Raw genomic sequence first — 26,648 nt, 5'->3', positions numbered from 1 at the left:
AATTCTTTATCGAATTTTCTTTCTCGGGACACATTCCAAGGTTGACGGCCTCCTATACCTGGTCCGCCATTATGGCGATTAATGGCGAGAAAACAATAACGACTGGGGTCTTGCGAAGTTTAACGCCAAAAGATGCTCTTTTTTCAAAACAAACTTGCATTCTAAACTACTTAAAACAATATCTAAGGCTGCATCAAAAGGTAGCTTCGCGTCTGCTGCCATGTTGAATCCATAGATATAAACAAACTGATTTTGTGTGTCGCATAGATTTCGTCACCGTCTTGCTGCTCCCTCCCCGTTCTCTGATTGGTTACCTAAACTAGGCGAAAATCTGGGCCATGGTCTGATAGGCCATTCAGCGTGAATAAAATCGCGCTGCGGGAAGGCATGGGGAAACCCAGACTATGATCTCAAGGTTGTGGAAGATGAGTTTCACTTTTTTATTGTCCTTTATATTATAATTTAAGGAATAATAATTTTATATTATAATTTTAAGGAATATATATATATATATATATATATATATATATATATATATATATATATACACGCGCGCGCGCACACACACACACACATAAATAAATAGGCTACATACAACGAATTATATTGTATGTATGTACAACTAAAATAATAGGCTACTAAAATAAACTACATTATAAATGTGTCGGTTAACAGGGTTGAGTGGTTGAGTGTTGGACAAGAGCTCGCTTCTGTGTTCGCCTAATTGAATTCTGTGGCCACATACTAGGCTATAGTGGTTTCATTTGTTGGAACTGTTTTAATTGTATACATGCACAAAGATCTCTGGCCGATGCTTTATTGTTTAAGCGGTGAATTGATGTGCAGTAGGCTAGTGACACGTGAGAGAAGACGCTGATGCTGAGGGGAAGCCGCTGACATCTAATGACATCAATTATAGTCATTGAGTCTGTCTATCAGTCACACCAGTGAGCGTTTCGTGAGGGAACTCAAGGAAGAGAGACGAAGGGAGCGAATCAGGAATCCCACTTTGATATTATTTTGCAGCTGGACAATTCAAGGAAAAAAAACCCCTGAGGCTTACGACGTTGTCGTGATCTTGTTAGGAGTTTTTTGAGCTTTTAGCAAAACATGGCTGATGGTGACAACGAAGTGGCATCCCTGCCTCTTAAACACAGATTCAGGGATTTATTACTTCGAGAGCATGCACGGCAAAACGGTGCCAAGTAAGTGAATGAATGAAATGTCCTTATATGTTTTAAGACCATTTGAACCAACATACAAAATAAGCATTGGTGTAGGCTAATTTTGGACCTATAGCCTACAGTAGAAGTTTATGCCTTGTCCGTTCTATACTGTGACAATTAGTTATTGATGGTGTTCAAAAACAGTAGGCTATACAATAACTCCAGTGTGATGGAGTGCAACCAGTGGTGGTAATGGCTGAAATTGGGGAATTCAAGTTGGGGTCTTGTAATTTTTAAACCGAAAATCCCACTAGCCTATATGTTTGAGATTTGCAAAACGTCTGGACTGGATTTCCTCCTCATCTTATTTATAAAAGATTTTTATCGATGGAAAAAATTCATTTCTTTTGTTTCATCAGTCATTCTCATCCATGTGTTTTGCCGCATAGGGTGCAGGTTGCCATATCCAGTAAGGATAGTTTCAAAGAACGCCTCCAGTTTTACTTCATCAAAAACCAACGATCGAGTATGTCTGGGGTTTTTTTTATTTCTCTGTTTCAATCACAAATGCTAAAATGAATTCTTTCTTGTTTACATCTCATAAATTCAACACATTAATAAAATAAAATAAAAAATAGATACTTTGAAAATGAATATATTTTTAAGAACATTAGTCCAGGAAAATGCGTTTCGAATTTCATACTGGTTTACAATTAAATGTAGTTCTAGCCTACTTATTAGTTTAAAATGTGTGATATGTTCCATATTTATACTTGTTGAGTGCATGAAACTTCTTTTGTACTAGCCTACTATGTCTAAAATGTTTTATAAACTCTATTTTTATTCCTCAGGTCTCAGGGTGCGATTGTTTTATCTTTCGCTCAAGGTGTTAAGCTGCATTTTGTATATAGCCAGAGTCATGTGTGACGAAGAAGATCAACACACATGGTACTGTAGATATTATTCATTGTTTGATGGACAGAAACTTTGGAATGCTTGCCCTTAGCCAAATGAGATGGTTCCCTTAAAGGAACACTCCGACTTTTTGGGACTTTAGCTTATTCACCATATCCCCCAGAGTTAGAAAAGTCCATACATACCTTTTTCATCTCTGTGCGTGCTGTAGCTAACTCTGTCTGACGCACCCATCGCCAGCCTAGCAGCACAAAGACTGGATGTAAATGGTTGTAGTCTTTGGTTGCAGTGGCATACTAATTCCAAATAAGTGACAAAATAAGTCACTCATTTAGGGTTATGAACATGCCTGCAAAGTTTTGACACTCAGGTGTTGTGGAATGTGTCTACAAAATTGCTGACATTTTTAATGCGAGTGGGTCAATTTGACCCCTGCTGCACAGACACCAATTTATATATATATATATATATATATATATATATATATATATATATATATATATATATATATATATCAGTTTCTCAACTATCCTCTGAGAGTATTTACATTTACATTCATACATTTGGGAGGCACTTTTGTGCATTTTTGTTACATACAGTTTTAAAAATATTACATTCATATATATGTATATTGTAATGTGTGAGAAGCATTAATAGATTAATACAAGGGTTAAAGGAAAATGTGTTTAGAAAAAAATGTGTGTCAGACTCTGATCAGTAATGGGCTGAAAAATACCACTCATAAAGGCACCACAGTCTCTAATTTCTTGTCTCTTATAGTCAATTCCCTACATGCTTCTAATGATGATTGTGTTTGAAAGCAGACTGCATTTATGATACTGGCCCAAGTAGAATGAGTTTGTATAACAAAACTAGAAAATAAATAACTTGCTTCATTTTTTAAAAGTAACTTTTTTATATGAGGATTTGTAGAACATTTTTAATCAGTTTATACTTCTATAAAATGACTGTTCCGTAATGATATCTGCTTCAAAATAATGCAATTCCTCTACTCACAGCTTGGGCTGCGCACACAAAAATTATACCCTGTTTGAAATCAACTGGTATGTATTTCCAAACAAACCAAAAACAAGACAGAAATTCTATATAAAATTGCTCTGATTATTTATTTGCACCATGTTAATAACCCCTTTATTGTTACCAGGGCCTCAATTATTTGGGTTGAACGAAATCAAACGCTTTGGGCTGTTCAGGTAGTTCTGCAGATAAATCTCATAATATCCACAATTTTTAGAATTGATTTTATTTATTTTGTGAAAGGTTTGTGTTATGGAACTAATATAAATGTATTGATGTATTTTAACAAATAGCTATTTTCTTTAGGTGTCTGTTGCAGTCATATGTTTATTCATAAGAATCCTGCTGACATACCTACGATACAAGGTATACATTTTTAGTTATATCAAAACAATGACCCTAACGAATCAATCTGCTGATATATTTTTCATGCAACTATTGAAACCATCTGCGTTAATTCTGTTTGTTTATCTCTCTAACAATCTAGGGGAACATATGGCAACAGGTTCTTCAAATAGCGTTTATCTTGGAAATGATTGACACAGTGCCATTTGTGATTGGAGTAAGTTCAACTTATTTTAAGTATTAATCTTTGCTTCATAACTTATAACCTACCACACTACACAACCTCCCTCGACGCCATAGCTGAACACCATAGAAACCAAATAGCATTTTACAGCACATATAGCAACTTGTTTGCAGCTTTTTTTTAAACACATATATTTATGTTGTATGAACAATTGCATAACACATTAAAGTTTAAAGATTGTGTTCCCTTTTGGCTGATATGTGTTTAGAGCTTACTTTGGCATTTTAAAAACCAGTTGAGCATTCTTATAAGATTATTTATTTTTACATATTAAATGTCTGTTTTGGTGAAAAGCTTAAGTTTAATGGGTTTGTCTTTGTTTTAACAGATTTTCTATCCTCCTCTACGGAACCTCTTCATCCCTGTGTTTCTGAACTGCTGGCTGGCAAAACGTGCCTTGGAAAACATCGTTGTGAGTATATGTTTTGAAGAAAGTATAGACATGCATTTGTTATACTGTAGTCATATTGATCAGACTATTTGTCTGCCTGCTGTAGACGGCATTAAAAGGACAGTTCAGCCAAACATTTAAATATAAACACAATGTAATTCCATCATTGGTTTTTCTCTGGCTCTCAGAATGATCTTCATCGTGCTACTCACAGAACACAGTCCGCCATGTCCAATCAAGTCCTCATCCTCATCTCCACCATTGTCTGCTTCATTTTCACTTTGTGAGTCAGCAAATGTACACACTCACATACAAGCCACACGCACATAAACAGTCTAGATTTAGCCTAATTCGACCACAAACTGCTTGTCAAACAGGATATCCCAACAACCCTGCTGAAAAATCCAGCATTGCTGGTCAGCCGCACAAGGTATGGTTTCAGCATGGGATACTGTTGGTTTTCTGGTTTTCTGGTTTGCTGGTGTGCTGGTGGGATATTATCTTTTGGGAACTGGAATGATCCCAGCAATACCACAACAAAATGTGTTACATATCACTTTTCTTAGTGTGTTTGTAGTTAGAACATGACCAAGACAATTTTACAAATAAATTTGAATTAATTATTTGATTAGGAAAAAAGGCAGCAAAATCCTCCGTGTTAAACAGACACTTTCCAGTTTCCATATGGTCCCAATCTATAGAGAGTAAAAGTAACACTGAAGCAATGTAACAGTGAGTGAAATTAACCCTTATGCTGCATTAGGGACATTTTTGGTCTTTTGCAGTTTAATTTCTTTGACCATTTTGGCTGTTTTAATGCAAATGGTATGAAATTTGGCAAAATTGTGACTTTTTGGATACATGTAAAAAATGTGATCCCATTTTGCAAAATATGTATAACACACACTGTGTAGATCAAATAGTAACACTCAGCACCATAAAGACCAAAAATGGCCCATTGAAACCCATTAAAACGTTGTTTAAATCTGAGGCTGTCAGTAATACATGAAACATGATTTTTGCACAAACATCCTTTCATTTTGAAGCAAAAGCATTATATTTGCATTATATAGTGTATTCCACCAGATGACGTCACTACATATTTATTCCCTATGGGTGGAAATGCACCTTATTTTAGGCAATAGGCAATGTTTAATAGGTGGCCATTTTTGGTCTCTAACGCGCTAAGTGGGATTTTTTGCAAAGTGGGACTGTGATAATCCAAATCTAAATTTTTCACTTTGCATTTAGTTTATTGAAAATAATTGAATTTTTGTGTTTTTTCCTCTTATACAAATCGATGGTTTCGCAAACAAAACTGGTAATTAAAGGGTTAAAATCCTGAAATTGAATACATTTTTGGTAGTTATGATGAGGACTGATCTGATGCTGGTTAAAAGATTTAACTTGGTAAAAGTGGAAAATAATAATAATATATAATATTTTAGGCAATGTATAATATTTGGCCATTTTTGGTCCTTAATGCACTCAACGGTGTTAAAAATCTAATGCAGCACAAGGGTTAAGTAGATTCACTCTACAAGTGATTATTAAGCATTAGTGATGAACACCTGCTGTTAACAAGCAGAACCACTGAAGATAAGAGGAACAACAAGAACATAAAAAAGAAAAAGAAGAGATGAGATGAGCAGAAACACAACAACTACAACTTCCGTAGTTGCAGTGAGTGTACACAAGCTCTTTTTAACTGATTTATGTACAGATCTTTTGAAAGAGGAGACAGGACTGTACTGGGCCAGCACTATACTGACTATTTCCCGAAACCATATTGTCACAATTTTGTCGTTCAACCACGTTGGTTAATGATGTCACGCAGGTGGTAGAGTTATAACTTTCTTTAATGAATCTGATTGAGATTTAAAGGAAAAGTTCACTTTGAAATACATTTTTGATATGTTTTACCTTACCTCAAGGGCATCCAAGATGTAGGTGTCTTTGTTTCTGCAGTAGTTTCAATTTTGATATTTTTAGGTCAAACCGTTCTTGTCTATCAGTCATATAATGGAGGTCTATGGTCACCACCTCAAAGAGCATGCACAGAGAAGTCCAAATGAAACATGATTTAAATGACTCATAGATGTAAGTTCACATTGATGGCCTAAGACTAAATAATGTATTCTAAATAAAAGATACAGTTTAATGTCAACTTGCTTATTTTGCTCAAGACAAGGATTAATTAAGTCCACATGCAAACAAGAAACTCTGATTTTAACCACAGGTCAATCAAACCACACAACTTTGCAATGGTGTTTACAAATGTTCCTTAGAGCGATGGTTTCAGGAAACACAGACTTGTTGACCTATGCTGATAACGACAAAACTTGCGAGAATAGTTGGCTAACGATGCTTTCGGGAAACAAAAACCCTGGTTTATGCTGTATTTTTCAGCAGGGAACTGTGTCTTCTGGTCTTAATCAGTGCCTGTTTGCTCTCATTTGACTGAAACTGAAGCATTAGATGTGCAGCTCTGTTCAGGGTCTTTTTTTTCATTTTCTGCTTTTAGAGGCAGGAGCACTTACTCACCACAAATGTGCTTGTCCATCTATGTTCTCACCCTTATTAATCCCTGGTGTGTTGCCAGACTAATTGTAAAATCCCCTAGCACTTTATGCCGCTTTTCCACTGCATGGTACGATTTGTTACGGCTCGGTACGGTTCGGCTCGCTTCGCTTTTCCACAATGTGGAACGACACAGCTCGATTCGCTTTAGCTCGGTTTGCTTTTCCACTGCAGTTAGTAGTACCACTTCAAAGTTGATGGTGTTATAGACTGATCGTTATAATTTATCCGTCCCTCGGTAACCAACTTCGTCCACTGACCACAATTCAGCCATTTCTTTTTTGGACGTTTTTTTCTTTCAAGCATTTACTCATCTCACTTGCACAAGACAGATTTAGTATTCCCGTATAATGAATAAAAACAGTTAAATAACACAAATATATTTAATCTCACGTTATTGACCGATGTCTTTTCTGTGAAATCTGTCAACTCCAACTGCCCTAAATCTGCAGTTAAATGCACTTCAGCATTGACACTTCAAGACTAAAAATTGGGGCAAATATCAGGATGAAAGTCATATAGTGTATTTATTTCAGAGAGAAGCTCTAACATCCTTTGTTTTAGATGACGTAGCTGCGGATTATCTGCTGTAGACCCTAATTTTTGTTTTTCTTTTGTCTCAGAACTAAATCAATATACTAATTGGTCTGTGGTCAAGTGTTCATGATTGGAAAATGACAGACAGCACTACATGATCACCATTACAGTCCCAGTAGGTGCATCGCAACGCTTTTAGGGGAGGTTTTTTCTCTTTACAAGCTGTTTGCTCATAGACTTGGTGTCATTTGGAGAGCTAATGCAGACAGAGTCTGAGCAAAAGATGAGTTCTCTGTCATTTCCTGATCCCATTACTTCATGACCATTTGCCACATTAGTCAATATGTGGTGGTTTTACTTGGAAATTGAGCTTGCGTATTCCACATCCTTCAATAAGGCATTTGCTCAAAAATATGGTTTTCTGTGTATTATGCATGTAAGATGCAACATGGTTATGCTGTTCAAAAAAGAATCAACTTTTGCTGATTTTGTCTTTTTGTAATGCTCGTAAAGAACCGTGAAACATCAAATTTTGTGTAACCAATTTTCTTTTTGAATGCATAATGCATCGTAAATAAATTAATGTTCTTCCTTAAAATACAAGGTGCATAAGTCAGGACCCTATGTTAAATTCCCATTGAGGCAGGCAGTTTTTTTTAAAGGCCAGTTATGTGTTAAAGGGTTAGTTCACCCCAAAATGAAAATTAAGTCATTAATTACTCACCCCCATGCTGTACCAACCCCGTAAGACCTTCGTTCATCTTCGGAACACAAATAAAGATATTTTTGATTGAATCTGAGAGCTGGATCAGTCCTACATAGGATGCCTAAGGGACTGGCTCTTGACGGCCCATAAAGTCATTAAAGAAAAGGTTTAAATATTCCATGTGCCTACAGCGGCTCAATTATAAGTTTATCAAGCGACGAGACTACTTTTTGTGCGAAAAAAACATAAATAACGACTTAATTCGACTATTCTATTACTTCCTTGTGGGCGCAGGCGCGAGAACTGAGACGAGGACGTTCTTCTCCTTCGACTACTTTTTGTTACCGGCTGCTCACCGCTTAGGAGTTTTACTGCCCCCTACCGTATAAGATGATGTGCTGATATAGCTGGAAGCGCAAAACTTTCTGTTTACAAGCAGAGGAAGATGCGCGCTGTACATACGCTTTTCAATTTGCGTATTTTCCGCACTATAAGGTGCACTTAAAAGCCTTTAATCTTCTCAAAAAACGACAGTGTTCCTTATAATCTGGAGCGCCTTATGTATGGATCATCATTTTATACGGTAGGTGGCGGTAAAACTCCTAAGCGGAGCAGCTGGTAACAAAAAGTAGTTGAAGGAGAAGAACGTCCTCGTCTCAGTTCTCGCGCATGTGCCCATAAGGAAGTAATAGAATAGTCGAATTAAGTCGTTATTTATGTTTTTTTCGCACAAAAAGTAGTCTCGTCGCTTGATAAACTTATAATTGAACCGCTGTAGGCACATGGAATATTTAAACCTTTTCTTTAATGACTTTATGGGCCGTCAAGAGCCAGTCCAGACAGTCTATCTAGGACTGATCCAGCTCTCAGATTCAATCAAAAATATCTTTATTTGTGTTCCGAAGATGAACGAAGGTCTTACGGGGTTGGTACAGCATGGGGGTGAGTAATTAATGACTTAATTTTCATTTTGGGGTGAACTAACCCTCTAAGGCCCTTCCGGGGCACTCAGTGTCCGAATTTATTCATTTTCATTTACTCCTTCAATTGGATTAAATAAGTGGAGAAAGGTATGGAATAGTGAATGAGGCTATAAGGGGCGATTTCGAACACTAACAGCTAACATGTCTACATGCCTAAATGCATTGATTTGCTGCTATGTGATTGGTTGATTAGATATTTATGTTAACGAGCAGTTGAACAGTTGTACCTAATAATGTGGCTAGTGAGTATATATTAATAGTTTGACAATAATAAATGTATATTATTACTGTAGTAAACAGTTTTCTGCAAACTTAACATTGACTCCTTTGTTTCATTTACTTTTTGTTGGATTTGTTTTAAAACTTTTCCATCTCTCCAGCATTTGGGGAGTTGAGCATTTGCAGCGTGCTGGAAACAAGCTCTCAGTTTTTGACTCATTCTACTTCTGCATCGTGACCTTCTCTACGGTGGGGTTTGGAGATGTTGTTCCTGATATCTGGCCCACCAAGTTGCTGGTGGTTATTATGATAATTGTCGCTTTAATGGTCCTGCCTATACAGGTAAGCTTGCCTTTGATACTATACTTTAAGATGATGCTTTCATAAACAAATGAAATGGAGCCCTCCCCTCGGACAGCACGCCAAATACGCATACTCCTCTGATTATTTGTAAATTTGTCAATTTCTTGATCCTCTTTCTTTGCATGGTAATAGCAGAAACTGTAAATATACTTTTACTAGATAAAAACACATTTAACCACCTTATTTTGAACATAAATAAAAAGAAAAAGTTATTTTATTTGTACTAAAACAGCTGATTTTCGTTGCAAACTTCATTTGTTATCATTATTTTAATTTATACCTTTATCACAAACTCAAAAAATAAAGTGGATATTGCTATTATAAAAGTGTGGTATTATAAAAACTAGACAATATTTTAAAAAGTTACTATTTCTATACTTTAATAATTGGCATTTATCTTGTCATTGTACTAAAACAAGTTGTTAAAATATTATAAAACAACAATTTCTTACCGTTAAAATCTAGTGCTCCTAATATTATAAAATAATAACAATGAATCTCATGATTTCTTTGAAATCGTGATGAAATAGGGCAGTCCTCACAAAAGGCTTCACAATATTAATGCACTTTACAATTTCCAGATCTCATGGGGGACATATTAGAGCAATAATCTACAGGAAATGTCATTAAAAAATTAGAGATAATGGAATGCATTATGGTGCTTTCTTCGTGGTGTGATGACACTAGATTGAGGATCTAGCCTACTTGTGGATGGAGCGGCAGAAATCAGGAGGAGATTACAGCAAGCAGCGAGCAGAAACCGAGAGACACGTGGTGCTGTGCGTCAGTTCGATCAAAATCGACCTGCTGATGGACTTCCTAAATGAATTTTATGCCCATCCCACACTTCAGGTACAGTTCATCAAAAACAAATGATTAAACAGAATTATTCAAAGGTAACACTCAGTTCCAGTGGATGGTCTTTTTTGCCAGCTATTCAAATACTTAAAGGCCCCTTGAAATGTACGATATTTAGTTAAGGTTATGAATAAGGTGTGTTCTAGCCTGGTTAAAACCAGACTTTTCTCAGTTGTAACTGAGTTATGGTCTGGCAAAGCGTCATAGACAAATCATTTCCAGAGGGGCGTCACCAACGGACGTTACGGGTAGACCTAAAATCAATCGTATGCAGAGCGGCGGCCGACGAAGAAACATCTCAGAGTGTTGTTCTTTGCTCGGTTTTTAACAAAAAGTAAACGTTCAAATCGCTTAAAACAGACGCGATAGCTGATTCGAACGAGTGATGTTCGACGGCGGCATCCATCTTTGTAATGTGGGCTACAAAATCTGCTTCAAAATCCCAGCGCAGTCGTCATCGTGTAAAGCCCGCCCCAACGTTTTTGATTGGTGCCGCGATTTCGACGGATTGGAAATGGGCTTGAATGAGCTCTTTGCCAGACCGGTGGGTTTAGGGATCAGGGGGTGGAGCTGGGTAGTTTTGGGGGTGGGTTTAGGGATCAGGGGGTGGAGCTGGGTAGGTTTAGGGGTGGGTTTAGGGATCAGGGGGTGGAGCTGGGTAGGTTTAGGGGTGGGTTTAGGGATCAGGGGGTGGAGCTGGGTAGGCTTAGCGGTGGGTTTAGGGATCAGGGGGTGGAGCTGGGTAGTTTTGGGGGTGGGTTTAGGGATCAGGGGGTGGAGCTGGGTAGGTTTAGCGGTGGGTTTAGGGATCAGGGGGTGGAGCTGGGTAGTTTTGGGGGTGGGTTTAGGGATCAGGGGGTGGAGCTGGGTAGGTTTAGCGGTGGGTTTAGGGATCAGGGGGTGGAGCTGGGTAGGTTTAGCGGTGGGTTTAGGGATCAGGGGGTGGAGCTGGGTAGGTTTAGCGGTGGGTTTAGGGATCAGGGGGTGGAGCTGGGTAGTTTTGGGGGTGGGTTTAGGGACCAGGGGGTGGAGCTGCGTAGTTTTAGGGGTGGGTTTAGGGATCAGGGGGTGGAGCTGGGTAGGTTTAAGGGTGGGTTTAGGGATCAGGGGGTGGAGCTGGGTAGGTTTAGCGGTGGGTTTAGGGATCAGGGGGTGGAGCTGGGTAGTTTTGGGGGTGGGTTTAGGGATCAGGGGGTGGAGCTGGGTAGGTTTAGCGGTGGGTTTAGGGATCAGGGGGTGGAGCTGGGTAGGTTTAGGGGTGGGTTTAGGGATCAGGGGGTGGAGCTAGATAGGTTTAGGGGTGGGTTTAGGGGTCAGGGGGTGGAGCTGGGTAGGTTTAGCGGTGGGTTTAGGGATCAGGGGGTGGAGCTGGGTAGTTTTAGGGGTGGGTTTAGGGATCAGGGGGTGGAGCTGGGTAGGTTTAGGGGTGGGTTTAGGGATCAGGGGGTGGAGCTAGATAGGTTTAGGGGTGGGTTTAGGGATCAGGGGGTGGAGCTGGGTAGGTTTAGCGGTGGGTTTAGGATCAGGGGGTGGAGCTGGGTAAGTTTAGCGGTGGGTTTAGGGATCAGGGGGTGGAGCTGGGTAGGTTTAGGTATATGTAAGGTGGGAGGAGTTGGATCTGGATCCGACTCCTCCCTGTGGATTTGATGGTCTGTAGTGAGGACCATCTGGATTTTTATGACATCACTCTGCACTTCTCATCACATCTTCTGTCCAATCAAATGCTCTCTAGAATCTAAAGCGTCCTGTCACCTATGCTATCAATTAATATAAAGCTTTGCAGGCCAAAGCTTTGTTCCAAGACACTTCAGTGAGTCTTTAATTGTTATTTGTCACTGTTCTTTCTGACATTATGGACCTGACATACAGTAGGTTTTATATGCGTATAAATACTTTCAGTTTGCTTCATTTATTCAATTCATCAACAGTTCAAAGGGTCACTTTTTCACTTACATTTTAACTTTAAGATGTATTGTAGTTTTCGGACAACTAACATTTAAGCATGTGTATGTTTTTATGTTAAAATACATTCTCTTAACCCAGTTTATTGTTCATTGACTACTAATGGACTCATCATCATTAAGGCAATTAGAGGCCCTCGGGGTTTACTTCTTGTCTTCAATCTTCTTAATCACATAGCACAAGTTATCAGCCTTTTATTTTGCATGAATAAAGGCCATTAACAAAACATTCAAACCTGGTCTGTCATTTAAAATATACACAAATATCACTGCATGAATTTGTATAGAGATCTATAATAATAAATAATAATTTGATGTCTTCCAGGAGTACTATGTCATCATCCTTTGCCCAACAGAGATGGATGCGTCGGTGAGACGGGTACTGCGGATCCCAATGTGGTCGCATAGAGTCATTTATCTGCAGGGCTCTGCTCTCAAAAACCAAGATTTGGCCAGAGCAAAGTGAGTTCAAGAAGACTTATATTTATTTATCTGTTGCATTATCTTAGTCCTGTTTCAAACATCCCACATCTAAATTCTGTTTCAGCTGTAAAACTGCCGCCATAAGTATATGCCACATAAGCCACACGTTTTTCTATTAAAAAGGGCAATAAATTATATCTTTAAAGATTTAGTTGAGTTAGCAAACTGCAAGCTATTTCAAACCTGACCCTTGTGAAATCAAATTTTCAGTGGGAATAACATATACATGGAACAGAATAAAAATGCTACAGTTTTGCTATAAAGTGCTTAATCATCATCAGTAGTAGATGGTAAGTCAGTAGGAACTAGGAAAGCACGACCTGGTCATCTGATTCCTTAAAAGTGCTACAATTTGATCCACCCCTCTCTCCTTCATCTTCCTAAGCCTGCACATGACAAAAGCATTTAATATAAAGCTAAATATAACTACATTTAGAGAGGTTCACACGATTTTCAAGATACTGTATATTCTCTTCCTATACAGGCTGGATAATGCTGAGGCTTGTTTCATTCTGACCTGTCGCTGTAAGGCTGATCGTAATGCAGCAGTACGTATTCTTGAGGTTCAAAAAGTAAAATAATTTGCAGAGCTTTATTTATGTCATTACTATGAATATTTCACCTTGAATGTTTTTTTTAAGGATTACCAGACCATCCTGAGGGCTTGGGCAGTAAAGGACTTTGCTCCAAGCTGTACTCTTTTTGTTCAGATTCTCAAACCAGAAAACAAATTTCATGTGAAATTTGCAGGTATTGTTAAATCTGTCTCAATTCATTTCTTAATTAATTCAAACAATGACTAAATGCAGAGAAATAGCCAGGAAACTGTAATTCATAACTTCCCAACACAATTCGCCTTTGGCTAAGCCACGCCCTAGAATGTAGATTGACCAATCACGGCGCACACGGAGGTCCGACTTTCAACACAGGCTTCTCATATTTTTGATCTCGGCAGGCTATTACCGTCGTAGTTTTATTATCAAAAAATATGGTTAAACGTTGTGCCTGGGGCATTTGTAACACAGATACGCGTTTCCCAGATAGGTTGGAGGGGGATGTCCGTTTTTCCTTTCCTAAAACCGAAGTTAAATCCTGACAAGTGTCGTCTTTGGAATAAACTGTATGGACGTCCTCAGTCAGCTAAACCCCTCAAAGATCAACAAGCACATGTTTTTTGCTTCTAACCTTACCGTGAAGTTATACTAGTTATACCGTTTTATAATGTTTTAGATTATGATTTCGGTTCTCATACCGGTTGTTGATATGCTAGCACACGCTGCTAATAAATACAACGTTATAGGCTACTTGTGTAGTCCGTTTGCTTTGTAATAACGATTATAGAAGTGAATAGAGACCTACCCAGCTTTGGATGAACAGTGTTGCTCCCTGATATTATTAGTCCCCGCCTCCGTCTCGATTAGTAGGATGGTGGTTCATTTTTTGACGTTATGCTTTTGCCTCTATTTGGATGCCTTGTTGTTTCTTGCGTTTCACCTGTATGTCTTGAATATAGCCTTCGAACGTATATTGCAGCCCCTTTTGCCTACTTCTATCGTACACTTAATTTGCTGCTTTATAAAAGTTTGATAACATTTCAGCAGGAAGAGCTGTCACAGCATAAGCCATGCAGAGCGCAGATGAAGTTTGACGGAAGTAGCAACAGTAACTACGGGGGGCGGGGCTTAGCCAAAGGTGAATTTTGCTGTGACGTTCCCTTTCAGATCACATTGTTTGTGAGGAAGAGTTTAAATATGCCATGCTGGCCCTGAACTGCATCTGTCCTGCCACGTCCACCTTCATCACCCTGCTGGTGCACACCTCACAAGGCCTGTGGGTACACCACCCTGATGTTATATCAAAAACCCTTAAAGTCAGCATGAAACAGGAGTTTCAATATTCTTTCCTTCCATATTGTGAAGTATATTCGAGTTAAATGAAATTGTTTAGATTGTTGGATGGTTGTGGTTTGCTATGTCATGTGAGTGACAGGTTATCCCACTCTCACACCAGTAAACGCATCATCAGAGAAGAGACGAGCTGCATGAGAGTGGGGATTTTATTGTGATTAAATATTCCGATGGCACATTCATATTTTAGAAATTAGAAGGTGCATTAACAAATCCTTTAAAGTAATTACCACAATATTCCTTTAAAAAAATAAACAAGAATAGTCAATTTTGATTTCATGGTGACTTTAAAGGTAGATTTTGTTATTTACTCACCCCCAAAATCATACTTCTAAATGATATGATGTGATGTATGTAACTGCAGAGAAGGTCAACACTCTCCTCAGGACTGGCACAGAGTTTATGGAAAATGCTCCGGAAATGAAGTGTACAGCATTGTTCTGAAAGAAAGCGTCTTCTTTTCGGAGTATGAGGGAAAGAGCTTCCCTTATGCCTCCTTCAATGCATATAATACGTGAGTATGTGGAATAAGCATACAGTATTTGAGAAATGCAATAAATGTCAGTACAGACAAAATGGCATTTTATTCCACAAAAATGGCAATTTCTCACCTCTGGACCTTCAATTCATGTCACATTTCCTATAGGAGTACTTTTTAATAAATAATAAATATTTGTGTAAATATCGCTCTCATTTCTAGGTATGGCATCTGTCTTATTGGAGTGTGCCCTGAGGACACTACGAGTATCCTGCTGAACCCTGGTCCTCAGCACATCATGAAAGCCTTGGACGTGTGCTTCTACATCAGTCTCACCAAAGAGGAGGAATCCTGCTTCAAGACCCAGGCATCGTGTAAAAACAGCCCCAAGACTCAACCTCCAACAAACAGTGCCATTACTAGCATGGGTCAGACAAATACATCTGATAATAATTCAAACTAAGATACTGTAAATGTCACAGCAGTGCCATTCACTATATTTAAAAGTTTGGGGTCTGTCAGATATTTTTGTGTTTATAAAAAAAGAAGTCTCTCATTTCTTTGGTCAAATGTAGTGAACATAGTAATATTGTCAAATATAATTATTTAAATGAATATGAATTCATATATTTTTAGGATTTTTTTACTGAATAAAATAATCGTTTTTGAAACCAAAAGATTTTGGCAACACTTTACAATAAGGTTCTATTTAACATTAGTTAACATAACTAATAACATAACATAACATAACAGTTAACAATGAAAAATATGTTTAATGCATTTATTGACGTTAATGTGAACATTTACTAATACATTACTACAAACAAAAGTTTTATCAGTTAATATTATTTAATAGACCTGAGCTAAATTGAACTAACAATGAACAGTTGTATTTTTATTAAATAACATACTAATAAATAGTAGTAATACTGTAACAAATGTATTGCTCATTGTAATGCTAGTTAAAGGAATAGTTTGCTTTATAATGTACTCACCCCCATGTCATCCAAGATGTCCATGTCATTCTTTCTTCAGTCGAAAAGAAATTAAGTTTTTTGATGAAAACATTCCAGCATTTGTCTCCATCTAATGGACTTCAATGGGAACCAAATGGCTCAAGGTCCAAAAGACAGTTTCAGTGCAAACTGCAAACTGTTCAAAGGGCTTTAAACGATTCCTGTTCAAACTCGTTCATCAAAATGAACAAATCTTTTTCCGAGTCAATTCGTTCATTTCGTTCGTTGAATCAAATGACACGAAAAAAGATTTGTTCATTTTGATAAACGAGTTCGAACAGGAGAGTCACGAACGTGCATCACAGAACAGAGCAAGGCGACCATTTGAGCTTATAAAACTTAAACTTTATTATTTCTTTTTTAAATGAGCGATCGTTTCGCTTGATAAGACCCTTATTCATCGTCTGAAATCGTTTAAAGCCCTTTGAACAGTTTGCAGTTTGCACTGAAACTGTCTTTTGGACTTTGAACCGTTTGGTGCCCAGTAAAGTGCATTATATGGAGAAAAATCCTGGAATGTTTTCATCAAAAACCTTAATTTCTTTTCAACTGAAGAAAGAATGACATGGACATCTTGGATGACATGGGAGTGAGTCAATTATCAGCAAAAGTTTTTTTTTAAAGTGAACTACTCCTTTAATTCATTAACTCAATGGAACCTCATTTTAAAGTTACCAGAATTTTACTATAACTTTGGAACAGATGCCATATGTACTGTGTGTTAAGTTCACCAAAAGTTCACCATAAAATTACAGTTTTTCTATAAAAGATAATGCAACGTCATTCCCGATTTTTGCCTAAAGGTTTTTGTTTATATTTCCTACAGGTACCATGGCCATAGATGTGCAGGAAATAAGCATCCCATCCAGTTTAGGTCCATCTCTTTCAACTGAAACAAATATATCTGAGACCAGAAGAACAAACGTGGTTCCTGTTCTAGAAGTGCCTGATTCACCTTCCTTTCAGACTGGCAATCTACTCAGCGATCAGTCAAAGAGTCCATGTCAGCCCTTCACTGAAGATGAATGTAGCGATGGGTAATTTGTTCTTTTCCTGAGAGAGATAATCCTCTGTTTACAAAAGTTGTTTTGGTAACACTTTATTCAAAGGTGAATACATAACAGTAAGTTATGCGGGAACACTTTATTTGAAGGGGATGTCATAATTGAGCCAATGACACTTAATGACAGTTGTCATAAACATGCATAAAACCTCCTTCATATTCATGACGTGTCATGTCAGTCTTATGCACACCCCTTCAAGTAAAGTATTACCAGTTATGCACACTTACAAGTAACTAACCCTAAACCAAAAACTTAACCCTTACCGTCCGTAACCCTATAATAAGTGCATGTGGATCAATCAATATTACTCAGTACTTTTTTTTTGAGTAACTACGTCACCTTAAAATAAAGTGTAACCGTTGGTTTTAGTTTGATTAAATGTCATGACAGAAACATTGAATAATGTCAAGAAAATAGCTGCTATGCGAACAAGATTTCCTGACCTTTATGTTTTTTATTTTTAGTTACATTAAGGGATATCCCCCAAATTTACCCTACATCGGAAGCTCACTCATACTTTGCCATTTACGGAAAGAGAAAACGCCCAAATGCTGTATGCGGCTGGAAAAGGTAATAAATGTCTTTATTACATTTTGTTGGACAGTACGATGAACAACAGTTTATATATATATATATATATATATATATATATGCATTAACATACTGTATGTATGTGTTCCCTCAGTTATTTGAGTTTAAAGTGAATTTAGCCTGTCTTTGGTAATTATGTTGCACAGAAAAAAAAAATCTAAAATTGTTGCAGAAATACACTTCGGTTCAAAAGTTTAGGGGCAGTACGATTTTTGTGTTGTTGTTGAAAGAATTGAATACTTTTGTTCAGGATTCATTAAGTTTAAAAGTTACAGAGTAAATACTTTAAAATTGTTACAAAATAATTCTATTTCAAATAAATGCTGTTCTTTTGAACTTCCTTTTCGTCAAAAAAATCAAGAAAAAACATTACAGCATTTTTTAGTTACAGCAAAAATGAAGAAAAACTGTTTTCAACATTGATGATAATAATAAGAAATGTTTCTTGAGCAGGAAAACATCATATTAGAATGATTTCTGAAAGATCATGTGACAATAACGACTAATGATGCTTAAAATTCAGCTTTGCCTCACAGGAATAAATTACATTTGAAAATATATTCAAATAGAATACAGTTTTGTTTTTACTGTATTTTTAATTAAATAAATGCGTCATTGGTGAGCATATGTGACTTCCTTCAATAACATTGAAAATGTTTTTTTTTTTTTTTTTGGGTAGTGTATGCTATGAATATGCTTTAAGTATTCAGTGTATTCACCTGGGGATCTTTGGTTTAATGTTGAATTGTAATTTTACATTATTGTGATGTCAGTTTTTGTCCAAGACCTGCAACCACAAAGACGATGATGATGTCAGAGCGTACGGTTTGAAGGATAAGCTCATCATTGTGTCTGCTGAGACAGCAGGAAATAATCTGTACAACTTCATCCTCCCGTTACGAGCCTCATACAGACCACAGAATGAACTGTGGCCCATCGTGCTGCTCTTGGAAAAAGAGTAAAAATCCTCATTTTACACATCACTCTCTTTAGTTGCCAATGAGTTATAATGACTACAGATGTCTGCTTTATATTGTTTCTGTGTGGACTGTCTGTCTTTTAGGCCTGATGAAGATCTTCTTGAGACTGTCTGTTGGTTCCCAATGATCTATTACTTGCTTGGGTCAATCGACAGGCAAGAGACATTATTATGAAACATTATAATGATAGTTTGTTTGTAACCTGCTCTCAAATAATCATTTTTTTTAGGATAGGAAGGAGATAAGCCTGCTACTGTACATTGAGATAACATAAAACCATTGTAAAACCAACCTCATCCACTTTTTGAGAATAGATTGAGAATATGTGCCGTCTAAAACCCTGGAAACAGATTAATATTTTGAGCTAATGATCCCATCGTACTGAAGTCAATGTTTTTTTTGAATGGGTTTTAGGTTAAATGCCTGAAGGAAGGTCTGTGGTGCTCACAAACTCAAGTTTTTTCATGTTTTATTCTACAACATTAGTAATACCCCCCTTGTAATTTTAAATCTTTTACTTAAAGCTACACTGTGTGATTTTTACCCCCATCTAGTGGTAAAAAGGTATATGACCATCCAATGAATATTAGTTTCTGTTCCTCTCAATTCCGATTTGGTTTTAACTCCTACGGTGGCCAATGTGGTCCAAGATTAACATGGCTTCCAGTTCGACCTCGTCCATGAGTGTTAACTCAAACGTAAACGCGAAAGGCGAAGCTTGAATTAACGGGTATGTCCCTCTTTGGCTAATGTAGTTTCAAGATGGATGGGCAACATGGCGACCGACATTAGATCCCCTTACCCGTATGTATTTTCGATGGCATATTATACACTCACGAGAATACTTTATTACTTGAACCAAGTAAATATACATTAATGAGCACATATATTTTTGAAAGAACTAAGTTTTTTTAGCTAAGAATAAACTAAAAGAGTTACACAGTGTAGCTTTAACTTGTTAACAAATGGCAAAATGCACCTACAGATGTTGTTGGGGTCAATCATGCCCACCTCTTGTCTACATTTACAGCCTTGTTTTGTTTAAATACACACGCTTTTGCAAATTATCCTAACTCAATTTGAGTTGACGGAAGCTCTATTAGCTAAATACAAAACTCAAATAAGTCTATGACAACATTATTATTTCAAGTTGCATCAAACATTGCCAAATGTCTTACTAAAATCGATCTGTCTGTGTGTGTATCTCCTTACAGCCTGGATGACCTGTTGCGTAGTGGTGTCTCATTTGCTGCCAATATGGTGGTTGTTGATAGGGAGAGCACCATGAGCGCTAAGGAAGACTATATGGCTGATGCAAAAACCATTGTTAATGTCCAGACCCTGTTCAGGTAAGAGACTGTTTAAGATTTTCGGCGCATAAATATCTATGGACTCAGCGCATAGATATATATGTGTCAAAAGAATGACGAAAGATTACTGAACATGATTTAAAACTTGAAATTTGACTATTAGAAAATGTTTTTTTTTTTTTAAGTGTACTTAAAGGAGTAGTTCACTTTTGAAAAAACTTTTGCTGATAATTTACTCACCCCCATGTCATCCGAGATGTCCATGTCTTTCTTTCCTCAGTCGAAAAGAAATTTAGGTTTTTGATGAAAACATTCCAGGATTTTTCTCCATATAATGGACTTTACTGGGAACCTGGATGGTTCAGGTCCAAAATATAGTGTTAATAACAGTTACAGATGCAGCTTCAAATGTCTTTAGACGACACCAGGCGATGAATAAGGGTCTTATCATGGGAAACGATCGGTTATTTCAAAGCTTATTCCAAAAATGTAACTTTTCTAAGGACAAATGCTAGCCTTTCTCCATTCTGTGAGGCGCGTTTGCAACGTCACGTAGTACGTAATTACGTTCAAAAGGTCACGGGCGACGTAGCCAGAAGTACAGAGTCAGAGTGTTTACAAGTTGAACGCATAGGTTGAACGTGAAAACTAACTCAAACGCCGTTTACAAAAAAGGAATTAAAAGGTAAAACAACGATGTCGGACGATTTTGATTCTGTACTTCCGGCTACGTCGCCCGTGACCTTTTGAACGTAATTACGTACTACGTGACGTTACAAACGCGCCTCACAGAATAGAGCTAGGCTAGCATTTGTCCTTAGAAAAGTTACATTTTTGGAATAAGCTTTGAAATAACCGATCGTTTCGCATGATAAGACCCTTATTCATCGTCTGGTGTCGTTTAAAGACATTTGAAGCTGCATCTGAAACTGTTATTAACTGTCTTTTGGACCTGAACCATCCGGTTCCTATTGAAGTCCATTATATGGAGAAAAATCCTGGAATGTTTTCATCAAAAACCTAAATTTCTTTTCGACTGAGGAAAGAAAGACATGGACGTCTTGGATGACATGGGGGTGAGTAAATTATCAGCAAAAGTTTTTTTCAAAAGTGAACTAATCCTTTAAGTATGTTAAGCAACATAGTCATGAAAGTGTGACCTTTTATTACACTAATATTATATATATATATGCTTTTTAAAATACTTTTAAGATTTAAGTACACTATAAGTGCATATTCAATACATTTAAGCACACTTCTTTTTCACAAGGGCACTGAAGGTCTTGTAAAGACATTGAAATAGTCACTAGTCTCCTGTAAATGACTTGTTTGTAGGCTGTTCTCTGGTCTCAACATCATCACAGAGTTAACTCATCCCGCTAACATGAGATTCATGCAGTTCTGCGCAAAGGACTGTCACTCACTGGAATTCTCCAAACTGGAGAAGGTGAGCAGAAATTCAGACCATGCTTTTGTCACTCATACAAATATTGATTTTGGCTTGATATATCTGTTTGGTCCTAACCCTTCTTTTCCATGTTTATCTGCATGGCTATATGGAGCAGAAAGAAAAAGAGAAAGGCTCAAACTTATCCTTCATATTTCGCCTGCCTTTTGCAGCTGGTAAGGTGTTCAGCATTAGCATGCTCGACACACTCCTCTACCAGGTAACTAACTGCCCATTGGCCTGAAATCATACTATTGTAAGACTTAAATGTAACACATTATATTAAAAAAAAAGATTAATCCTGATGTTATATTTGAATATTTGACCGTTAATTCATCAGTATATTGTGTTAAAGTGGATGTTGTTGGAGGGACTTTTATTATGACGGGGGTACAGAGCGAGGAGAGCGGAAGTAAAAGGAGTTATTAAAAAGTGAGAAAAGAGCTTGTCCGTGTCCAAGGGTTTATATGATATATTCCTAAAGTTATCTTTAGATTAAAGCCCCCACAATCAAATATTACACTATCTACTAATGCCCACTAGATGGCAACATGGCGATATAAAAATCTTCATTAGCTGAACACCAATGTATCTATATTACTGTTCAAAATGTTGGGGTTAGTATAATGTTTTTAAAAGATTAAATGCTGTACGTTTATTAAGCAAGGATTTACTTATCAATAGAAATGTCTATATCTGTTTTATTTTCAACATTCCCTCATCATGGTTTCCGAGTAGTTCACTTCTAAATGAAAATTCTGTCATCATTTAGGCAACTCGCCCTCAAGTTGTTCCAAATCTCTATGAATTTATTTCTTCTGCCGAACACAAAAGAACATATTTTGAAGAATGCCCATAGCCAAACAGTTGATGGACCCCATTGACTTCCATAGTATTTAATTTTAAACAGCAAAACTGTTTTCAACATTGATGATAATAAAAGTTTCTAGAGAAGCAAATCATCAGAATGATTTCTGAAGGATCATGTGACTCTGAAGATTGGCGTAATGATGCTGAAAACTCAGCTTTGCATCACAGGAATGAACTACATTTTAAAATATATAATAAAACAGCTATTTTAAATTGTAATAACATTTCACAATATTACAGCCGTGATGAGCATGATGCAATATTACAGGCTTGATGCTGCTTTAAATAATTTGTCCATAATTGTGTTATAAGTGCTTCTGTTGTTTCAGAGTTTTGTTAAGGATTATATGATAACCATCACCAGACTACTGCTTGGACTGGAAACTACACCAAAATCTGGTTTCCTGTGCGCCGTAAGTGTGACTTTTACAACATTAGCCAGTCCACATATCCTCATTCTGTTCAATGCTATTATTTTTGTTGTTTCAGCGGTATATTAAAATACGGTATATTACATTTCAGTTGAGCATCAAAGAGGAGGACTTGTGCATCCAGACGTACGGCACACTGTACCAAGTGCTGTCCTCCACTGTAGGAGACATTCCCATCGGCATCTACAGGACAAAGTCTCAGAAAGTTCAACCTCCTGAGGTTTCATTATGTTCACTGCACTTACTCAGTTGTGCACCCTTTAAAACCATTCATTGCACAGGTAGTCCAGTCATTTTAAGCCAAAATGGGGGTCAACCTTGAACAAATTGCAACAGAAGCAAACTCAACTGATTTTGTATCCTCAAAATATGTCATGAGTAAAGAAAAAAAAAAGCCCTGAAGAATCCCATTAGGGGGAACGTTTCGAAAAAGACCCAAATATATCCCATTCATACGCATGTTCATTCTTTTTCTTACGTGAAAAGGGTAAAAATTTTAACTTTTAGATATCATCATGAAAATCACTGAGTTGATTTACTTGCATCAAGACAAACAAAAAATGTATTACAAGTTTTTTGCAATTGTTTGTTAACATGGACAAACGGTGCATAATATAATTACGTATTAGCTAATTTGCATAAATCCCCAAAAAGATCTAAACATTGGGTATGTATAGTAGGTGAAAATGTTTTTTTGAATTTTGTTGACATATAACAGTAAAAGACTTAATGTTAAGGTCTGAAATGGAACCCATTTAGGCTACCCATGAACATTAATGCAGGAAGAAGTACTTTAGAAACCAGCCTTTATTAATTATTATGGCAGAGATCTAAAGTGACAGTTAAGGCATCTAAAGATTTATATTTCAAATAAAGGCAAATTTCAAATTCTTTTGAACTTTCTATTCATCAAAGAAAAATAATGTATTATGGTTTCCACAACAATATTAAACAGCATGGAAACTTTTTAGGGGCTGGCTCGGGACCAAATGTTGGTATTTGTTTTGTTTTTTTTAAATTCTCATACATTTTATATATTTAAAAAATGATATTTCTTTTGAAAAGCGAAAAACATGCAATAACGACTTTTTTGCTTCCCATTTTAAAGCAATCAGTCTCTTTCTTTCTTCTAGTCTCCTCAATCCCCAACGTCAGACAAAATGTCAGTCTTTGAAGAGGAGCAACCTCAGGATCTTCAGCATGAATCCCCAGACAGCAATGCACACACTCAGTCTCTGCACCGAAAGAGCCTGCAGTGGGCTTCGAATCTTCTGGGGCCATGGCACGCGGAGCGGGACGCGGACCGACCGAGCCAGCGGCGGGACATCATGCCCTCATGCTCGGAGAGACAGGAGCTTACTGAGCTGGTCAAGAAGCGCATGAAAAACCTGGGGCTTTCCACGAGGGGATTCGGTGAGACAACGGACACCAACTTCGGTGAGACACCATCTTACGAGTCGTATTTTCCAGTGAAATTATGTGCAGAAAAATGAAATGACTTTTAACTCTGTTAATATTTGTTTCTCAATCCAGATGAGCTGACTATTAACCAGAATAGCAACTCTTATGCCTTAATCAACCCGTCACCAGATACACAGCTGGAGCTCAATGACATTGTGTAAGTGAAGCTAAACCTTTTCTAGGGAAGAACTTATGATTTGCTAAAAGAAACGGTTTTATTTTTTATGGGCTTGTGTATATTTTAGAAGTTACTTTGCATTGTAACATTTTTTATTAAAATATATGTATATTCAGACTGATCTCATGAAATGGCGTGTGTATGACATGCCAATTATGAACGCCACTGACTCAACGTTACATTACTGTATACATAAATATATAACCAACCCAAACCCCGTCCCTAAACCTACCCGTCGATGGGGTTAATACCATTTATGACTAGGGTTGGGTATCGAGAATCGAGTATCGATTGGAACCGGGACTAACTTTTCGTTATTCCCGGAATCGTTCAAAAGTTAAAATTTCGATTCCTAGTTTCGATATTCACAGTCTGCCGAGCGGAAGAGGAAACCGCTGAACAACACCAAGGAAGAAGCGTCTACCGGAAGTGTTGGCATAACCGCGCGAGTCGAACACGAGTAGCTTAGGTCGGCGGTCCAAAGTGTGGCTTCACTTTTCTAAAAATAACAAAATCTCGGCAAAATGCAAAATTTGTGACAAAAGGAGTATTTATGACAGAAGGAGTATTTCCTTCAGAAAGACCATTGGTTAGGAAGGTTAGCTAAACTTTTTTGACCCTGCCTCTTAAAAGAATCGGAATCGAGAATCGTTAGGAACCGGAATCGAAACAAGGAATCGGAATCAGAATCGTTCAAATTCAAACGATACCCAACCCTATTTATGACTCATAAAAAAAAGGGTCTGAAATGCATTGTAGTTAATTTTTTTTACACAATTTCTTGTTTAAGTTTATTTTCTATAATTTCTTTCTATTGGTTTTAGGTTGCAATATGAGCAGAATCAAATCTTTTACATGAATCTGTAGTTTTTTTTCTCTCTTTTCCAGGTACATTATCCGTAAAGATCCCATCTCACTAGAGCTCAACGGTACTGACAACTGTAACCGGTGCGGTACACACATAATAGAGAGGAATCAGCTCTGAATAAAGATCCCACTTTTACAAGAGCTGTTCATTTACACTGATCTCAGTAATACTTAAAACAACAGTTAAGATCTGAAATCCATTTCTGACTATCTGCAAACCTTTAATGTATTATCTACACATGGCTCGGAATAACACATCTCATTCACGTTTTTGCTTTATCATATTTGTTCAGATTGATGGAGGTCACATTAGGCTTCTGCTGGTTTCCCGCCTCGTATCCATAACATATCCTTCTCCTATTATAGACTGCAGTAATGCATGATCTGCATTTCCTCACTTCTCATTTAAAATACAGAACCTAATGACGATGTAATCAACCCATAAAGACTATAAAAAATATCTACCAATGTAAACTGGATGTCAACCACTTCATTAAAAGAATATTTCACCCCAAAAACGCAAATTCTTGCAATTTCATTATTTCAAAAAGGCAACAATCACGACGACAACACATTTAGGCTCAGGTCTTTTAAATGAGAACATCAGGTTCGGTGTAAGAGCTGAAGAAGCCACGAGCTGTGCGGATCAGTCTTTCATTTTGCTGACACGCATCATTCCCTCTTTGAAGCAACACAGACTAAATGAAAGACTAGTAGCAGGATGCAACATGAGGCTGATTTCTTTAAAATGCGCAGACAGTACGGAAGATTTGGGTTCTGCCACACTTCTCATGCAGCTCTAACAAATATCAGGGTTAATAGTCCAGGAGCGTGGTGAAGATAATGTAAGCAAGGTGATAAAAGCACCACATTTTGCATGGTGTTTCCTTAGGGTCTATAGTGTAATTTTGTCCTAGGAGCCCTCGGAAAAAAAAAGAAAACTATGAACTTAGTTGATGGCTATGAATGACCTAGTCGAATTAAAAAATAAAAGAGAAAACCAAGATCTCTTAAAGGAGTAGTTCACTTTAAAAAAAAAACAAAAAAACCCATGTCATCTAAGATGTCCACGTCTTTCTAGTCGAAAAGAAATTTAGGTAAAAAGATTTTCTCCATATAATGGACTTCAATGGGAACCAAATGGTTCAAGGTCCAAAGACAGTTTCAGTGCAGCTTCAAAGGGCTTTAAACGACACCAGACGATGAATAAGGGTCTTATCTAACAAAACGATTTCTAAAATAAATATAAAAGTTTAAGT

The 26,648-nt window shown here is 37.3% G+C and overlaps 1 protein-coding gene across 1 annotated transcript; it reads left to right on the top strand.

The window, feature by feature from the left end:
* The first annotated feature begins 958 nt into the window (after positions 1–958).
* On the top strand, positions 959–25,926 carry kcnt2a (potassium channel, subfamily T, member 2a). The gene is made up of 29 exons (XM_039675559.2): positions 959–1,205; positions 1,616–1,692; positions 2,018–2,114; positions 3,101–3,145; positions 3,247–3,295; positions 3,426–3,485; positions 3,607–3,681; positions 4,037–4,120; positions 4,288–4,382; positions 9,286–9,466; positions 10,175–10,339; positions 12,632–12,768; positions 13,274–13,337; positions 13,431–13,539; positions 14,511–14,619; positions 15,061–15,210; positions 15,397–15,602; positions 17,017–17,227; positions 17,719–17,824; positions 18,619–18,803; positions 18,909–18,980; positions 20,040–20,174; positions 21,471–21,582; positions 21,701–21,802; positions 22,782–22,865; positions 22,975–23,103; positions 24,017–24,320; positions 24,417–24,501; positions 25,411–25,926. Exons 1-29 carry the CDS (start codon positions 1,111–1,113, stop codon positions 25,505–25,507), a joined length of 3,420 nt encoding a protein of 1,139 aa, XP_039531493.2. The 5' UTR covers positions 959–1,110; the 3' UTR covers positions 25,508–25,926.
* Positions 25,927–26,648: the final 722 nt, after the last annotated feature.

Source organism: Pimephales promelas, chromosome 5, assembly GCF_988280905.1.
Source record: "Pimephales promelas chromosome 5, fPimPro1.hap1.1, whole genome shotgun sequence".
Lineage (NCBI taxonomy): Eukaryota > Metazoa > Chordata > Actinopteri > Cypriniformes > Leuciscidae > Pimephales > Pimephales promelas.
The sequence above is the reverse complement of the archived record's forward strand: the minus strand, read 5'-3'. Positions and strand labels throughout refer to the sequence as shown.